The following is a 7702-nucleotide window of genomic DNA, read 5'->3' on the forward strand; positions in this document are numbered from 1 at the left end:
ATAGCTATTATCTACAGTATAGTATAGGGAAGCATAGCTATTATCTACAGTATAGTATAGGGAAGCATAGCTAGTATCCTTTTATCTACAGTATAGTATAGGAAAGTATAGCTATTATCTACCGTATAGTATAGGAAAGCATAGCTATTATCTACAGTATAGGGAAGCATAGCTATTATCTACAGTATAGTATAGGAAAGCATAGCTATTATCTACAGTATAGGGAAGCATAGCTATTATCTACAGTATAGTATAGGAAAGCATAGCTATTATCTACAGTATAGTATAGGAAAGCATAGCTATTATCTACAGTATAGTATAGGAAAGCATAGCTATTATCTACAGTATAGGGAAGCATAGCTATTATCTACAGTATAGTATAGGAAAGCATAGCTATTATCTACAGTATAGTATAGGAAAGCATAGCTATTATCTACAGTATAGTATAGGAAAGCATATCTATTATCTACAGTATAGTATAGGAAAGCATAGCTATTATCTACAGTATACAAATAGATAGGCAGTATATAGTATAGGAAAGCATAGTCTTTACAGTATAGTAAAGCCAAGCCTTTATCCATAGTATAGGAAAGCATAGCCTTTATCTACAGTATAAGAAAGCATAGCCTTTATCTACAGCATAAGAAAGCATAGCCTTTATCTACAGCATAAGAAAGCATAGCCATTATCTACTGTATAAGAAAGCATAGTACTACATATGACAACGTCACTGTGGAACATAAAAGAATATAGTTTCCCTTTACAATACGAAAGAAAACAAGTAATATAGGAAAGGGAATCCATTACTTGTGTGATAGGAAAGGATATCAATTATCTGCACAAAGTGAATGTATAGCGACTGAACTGTATGAAAGATATTCATTATCTGTACTACAGGGAAAGATACCCATCATTTGTACTACAAGGAGAGAGACCCATCATCTGTACTACAGGGAAAGATACCCATCATCTGTACTACAGGGAAAAATACCCATCATCTGTACTACAGGAAAAGATACCCATCATCTGTACTACAGGGAAAGATACCCATCATCTGTACTACAGGGAAAGATACCCATCATCTGTACTACAGGGAGAGAGACCCATCATCTGTACTACAGGGAAAGATACCCATCATCTGTACTACAGGGAGAGAGACCCATTATCTGTACTACAGGGAAAGATACCCATCATCTGTACTACAGGGAGAGATACCCATCATCTGTACTACAGGGAAAGATACCCATCATCTGTACTACAGGGAGAGATACCCATCATCTGTACTACAGGGAAAGATACCCATCATCTGTACTACAGGGAAAGATACCCATCATCTGTACTACAGGGAGAGAGACCCATCATCTGTACTACAGGGAGAGAGACCCATCATCTGTACTACAGGGAAAGATACCCATCATCTGTACTACAGGGAAAGATACCCATCATCTGTACTACAGGGAGAGAGACCCATCATCTGTACTACAGGGAGAGAGACCCATTATCTGTACTACAGGGAGAGAGACCCATCATCTGTACTACAGGGAGAGAGACCCATCATCTGTACTACAGGGAGAGAGACCCATTATCTGTACTACAGGGAGAGATACCCATCATCTGTACTACAGGGAAAGATACCCATCATCTGTACTACAGGGAGAGAGACCCATCATCTGTACTACAGGGAGAGATACCCATCATCTGTACTACAGGGAAAGATACCCATCATCTGTACTACAGGGAGAGACACCCATCATCTGTACTACAGGGAAAGATACCCATCATCTGTTCTACAGGGAGAGAGACCCATCATCTGTACTACAGGGAGAGATACCCATCATCTGTACTACAGGGAGAGAGACCCATCATCTGTACTACAGGGAGAGAGACCCATCATCTGTACTACAGGGAGAGAGACCCATCATCTGTACTACAGGGAGAGAGACCCATCATCTGTACTACAGGGAGAGAGACCCGTCATCTGTACTACAGGGAAAGATACCCATCATCTGTACTACAGGGAAAGATACCCATCATCTGTACTACAGGGAAAGATACCCATCATCTGTACTACAGGGAAAGATACCCATCATCTGTACTACAGGGAAAAATACCCATCATCTGTACTACAGGAAAAGATACCCATCATCTGTACTACAGGGAAAGATACCCATCATCTGTACTACAGGGAAAGATACCCATCATCTGTACTACAGGGAGAGAGACCCATCATCTGTACTACAGGGAAAGATACCCATCATCTGTACTACAGGGAGAGAGACCCATTATCTGTACTACAGGGAAAGATACCCATCATCTGTACTACAGGGAGAGATACCCATCATCTGTACTACAGGGAAAGATACCCATCATCTGTACTACAGGGAGAGATACCCATCATCTGTACTACAGGGAAAGATACCCATCATCTGTACTACAGGGAAAGATACCCATCATCTGTACTACAGGGAGAGAGACCCATCATCTGTACTACAGGGAGAGAGACCCATCATCTGTACTACAGGGAAAGATACCCATCATCTGTACTACAGGGAAAGATACCCATCATCTGTACTACAGGGAGAGAGACCCATCATCTGTACTACAGGGAGAGAGACCCATTATCTGTACTACAGGGAGAGAGACCCATCATCTGTACTACAGGGAGAGAGACCCATCATCTGTACTACAGGGAGAGAGACCCATTATCTGTACTACAGGGAGAGATACCCATCATCTGTACTACAGGGAAAGATACCCATCATCTGTACTACAGGGAGAGAGACCCATCATCTGTACTACAGGGAGAGATACCCATCATCTGTACTACAGGGAAAGATACCCATCATCTGTACTACAGGGAGAGACACCCATCATCTGTACTACAGGGAAAGATACCCATCATCTGTTCTACAGGGAGAGAGACCCATCATCTGTACTACAGGGAGAGATACCCATCATCTGTACTACAGGGAGAGAGACCCATCATCTGTACTACAGGGAGAGAGACCCATCATCTGTACTACAGGGAGAGAGACCCATCATCTGTACTACAGGGAGAGAGACCCATCATCTGTACTACAGGGAGAGAGACCCGTCATCTGTACTACAGGGAAAGATACCCATCATCTGTACTACAGGGAAAGATACCCATCATCTGTACTACAGGGAAAGATACCCATCATCTGTACTACAGGGAAAGATACCCATCATCTGTACTACAAGGAGAGATACCCATCATCTGTACTACAGGGAAAGATACCCATAATCTGTACTAAAGCGAAAGATACCCATCATCTGTACTACAGGGAAAGATACCCATCATCTGTACTACAGGGAAAAATACCAATCATCTGTACTACAGGGAAAGATACCCATTGTCTGTACTACAGGGAAAGATACCCATCATCTGTACTACAGGGAGAGAGACCCATCATCTGTACTACAGGGAAAGATACCGATCATCTGTACTACAGGGAGAGAGACCCATCATCTGTACTACAGGGAGAGAGACCCATCATCTGTACTACAGGGAAAGATACCCATCATCTGTACTACAGGGAGAGAGACCCATCATCTGTACTACAGGGAGAGAGACCCATCATCTGTACTACAGGGAGAGAGACCCATTATCTGTACTACAGGGAGAGATACCCATCATCTGTACTACAGGGAGAGAGACCCATCATCTGTACTACAGGGAGAGATACCTATCATCTGTACTACAGGGAAAGATACCCATCATCTGTTCTACAGGGAGAGAGACCCATCATCTGTACTACAGGGAGAGAGACCCATCATCTGTACTACAGGGAGAGAGACCCATTATCTGTACTACAGGGAGAGAGACCCATCATCTGTACTACAGGGAGAGAGACCCATCATCTGTACTACAGGGAGAGAGACCCATTATCTGTACTACAGGGAGAGATACCCATCATCTGTACTACAGGGAAAGATACCCATCATCTGTACTACAGGGAGAGAGACCCATCATCTGTACTACAGGGAGAGATACCCATCATCTGTACTACAGGGAAAGATACCCATCATCTGTACTACAGGGAGAGATACCCATCATCTGTACTACAGGGAAAGATACCCATCATCTGTTCTACAGGGAGAGAGACCCATCATCTGTACTACAGGGAGAGATACCCATCATCTGTACTACAGGGAGAGAGACCCATCATCTGTACTACAGGGAGAGAGACCCATCATCTGTACTACAGGGAGAGAGACCCATCATCTGTACTACAGGGAGAGAGACCCATCATCTGTACTACAGGGAGAGAGACCCATCATCTGTACTACAGGGAAAGATACCCATCATCTGTACTACAGGGAAAGATACCCATCATCTGTACTACAGGGAAAGATACCCATCATCTGTACTACAAGGAGAGATACCCATCATCTGTACTACAGGGAAATATACCCATAATCTGTACTAAAGCGAAAGATACCCATCATCTGTACTACAGGGAGAGATACCCATCATCTGTACTACAGGGAAAGATACCCATCATCTGTTCTACAGGGAGAGAGACCCATCATCTGTACTACAGGGAGAGATACCCATCATCTGTACTACAGGGAAAGATACCCATCATCTGTACTACAGGGAAAAATACCCATCATCTGTACTACAGGGAAAGATACCCATTGTCTGTACTACAGGGAAAGATACCCATTGTCTGTACTACAGGGAGAGAGGCCCATCATCTGTACTACAGGAAAAGATACCCATCATCTGTACTACAGGGAGAGAGACCCATTATCTGTACTACAGGGAAAGATACCCATCATCTGTACTACAGGGAGAGATACCCATCATCTGTACTACAGGGAAAGATACCCATCATCTGTACTACAGGGAAAGATACCCATCATCTGTACTACAGGGAAAGATACCCATCATCTGTACAACAGGGAAAGATACCCATCATCTGTACTATATAGAAGGGTGTGTACTATCTGCACTATATGGAAGGATACCCATTATCTGTACTACAGGGTATATACTATCTGCACTATGTGGAAGGATACCCATTATCTGTACTACAGGGTATATACTATCTGCACTATATGGAAGGATACCCATCATCTGTACTACAGGGAAAGATACCCATCATCTGTACTACAGGGAAATATACCCATCATCTGTACTACAGGAAAAGATGCCCATCTTCTGTACTACAGGGAAAGATACCCATCTTCTGTACTACAGGGAAAGATACCCATCATCTGTACTACAGGGAAAGATACCCATCATCTGTACTACAGGGAAAGATACCCATTGTCTGTACTACAGGAAAAGATACCCATCTTCTGTACTACAGGGAAAGATACCCATCATCTGTACTACAGGGAAAGATACCCATCATCTGTACTACAGGGAGAGATACCCATCATCTGTACTACAGGGAAAGATACCCATCATCTGTACTACAGGGAAAGATACCCATCATCTGTACTACAGGGAAAGATACCCATTATCTGTACTACAGGAAAAGATACCCATCTTCTGTTCTACAGGGAAAGATACCCATCATCTGTACTACAGGAAAAGATACCCATCATCTGTACTACAGGGAAAGATACCCATTGTCTGTAATACAGGAAAAGATACCCATCTTCTGTATTACAGGGAAAGATACCCATCATCTGTACTACAGGGAAAGATACCCATCATCTGTACTACAGCGAAAGATACCCATCATCTGTACTACAGGGAAAGATACCCATCATCTGTACTACAGGGAAAGATACCCATCATCTGTACTACAGGGAAAGATACCCATCATCTGTACTACAGGGAAAGATACCCATCATCTGTACTACAGGGAAAGATACCCATCATCTGTACTATATAGAAGGGTGTCTACCATCTGCACTATATGGAAGGATACCCATTATCTGTACTACAGGGTATATACTATCTGCACTATATGGAAGGATACCCATTATCTGTACTACAGGGTATATTCTATCTGCACTATATGGAAGGATACCCATTATCTGTACTACAGGGTATATACCATCTTCACTATATGGAAGAACACCCATTATCTGTACTATATAGAAGGGTGCCTACTATCTACACTATATGGAAGGATTCTCATTATCTGTACTATATAGAAGGGTACCTACTATCTGCACTATATGGAAGGATTCCCATTATCTGTACTACAGAGTATATACTATCTGCACTATATGGAAGGATACCCATTATCTGTACTACAGGGTATATACTATCTGCACTATATGGAAGGATACCCATTATCTGTACTACAGGGTATATACTATCTTCACTATATGGAAGAACACCCATTATCTGTACTATATAGAAGGGTGCCTATTATCTACACTATATGGAAGGATTCCCATTATCTGTACTATATAGAAGGGTGCCTACTATCTACACTATATGGAAGGATTCCCATTATCTGTACTATATAGAAGGGTGCCTACTATCTGCACTATATGGAAGGATTCCCATTATCTGTACTATATAGAAGGGTGCTTACTATCTGCACTATATGGAAGGATACCCATTATCTGTACTACAGGGTATATACTATCTGCACTATATGGAAGGATACCCATTATCTGTACCAGGTAGAAGGACACACAATACATGTGCTCCATGAAAGTATAACCATTACTTGTCCAATGTGATAGGATAACTATTATCTGTGCTATATGAATCATGAACTATATAACAAAGTATTAATGATGACTGAGTAGTACTAACGGTAGGGCACCTATTATCTGTACTATAATCCATAATAGAGCCAAAAACCTACAGTATATGAAGACGTATAAAAAGCATTGCCCAGATAATGAATCAACTAATAAACATTCTTTTTCCTTATCAGAATCACCTACACCGATATTTATATCCACTTTAAGTAATCTGACCACAGACTGGACCCTTTCCCCAGAATCTCTCACCCTATCCACTGTATCACTGCATGAAGGACCGTCATGTAAACCGTGCATACGAATTAACATTTCAGTGAATGCCACAGGTAGGTGACACTGTTCTTTATTGCATTGTAGAGGACATCCAAGGATTAGGGCAACATGCTACCTTTACTTGAATGGGGCTGAGCTGTAATACCAGACACAGCCTGTGGATAAGAGTGGTGCTGTTTCCCTGTTATATATTTTTTCTAATCTCATACAACCCCTTTAATGTGCATGTTATAGAGGGATGTCATGTTGTGTAATTCCTCCACATGGTATCACAATCAGTAAATCATGGCTGCACATTATTGTGTAATGTTTGTAGCGGTTGGCATTCAGTATGAGCATGTTTGCACTATGACAGAACAGACCTGAAACAGTCAATTTTAACAACCTTTGTTACTGAGTAATTTTTATGGGTGGCCGCAGCTTAACCACTTATTGGCACAGAAAGTGCATATTCCTTTTTGACAGCTTCAGCTCAATGTTGCATATGGCCTGTGATATCATAGTGTTATACGTAAAGCTGGGCATGCATAGTCTAATAAATGTCTCCTTATTGACTTTATTTTAAAGGGGTATTCCAGGAAAAAAAAACTTTTCTTTTTTTGTTTTTATATCAACTGGCTCCAGAAAGTTAAACAGATTTGTATATTACTTCTATTAAAAAATCTTAATCCTTTCAATAATTATCAGCTGCTGAAGTTGAGCTGTTGTTTTCTGTCTGGCAACA

At 41.5% G+C, this 7702-nt stretch overlaps 1 protein-coding gene across 1 annotated transcript in view; it reads left to right on the forward strand.

The window, feature by feature from the left end:
* Positions 1-5852: 5852 nt before the first annotated feature.
* IL17RE (interleukin 17 receptor E) overlaps positions 5853-7702 on the forward strand; it is a 37748-nt gene continuing 35898 nt past the window's right edge. Inside the window, exons 1-2 of the mRNA XM_056524726.1 lie at positions 5853-5928; positions 6879-7031. Of these exons, the coding sequence (XP_056380701.1) occupies positions 5898-5928; positions 6879-7031 (184 nt within the window). The 5' untranslated portion in view covers positions 5853-5897. The remainder of the gene's footprint in view (positions 5929-6878; positions 7032-7702) is intronic.

Source organism: Hyla sarda, chromosome 6, assembly GCF_029499605.1.
Source record: "Hyla sarda isolate aHylSar1 chromosome 6, aHylSar1.hap1, whole genome shotgun sequence".
Taxonomy (NCBI): domain Eukaryota; kingdom Metazoa; phylum Chordata; class Amphibia; order Anura; family Hylidae; genus Hyla; species Hyla sarda.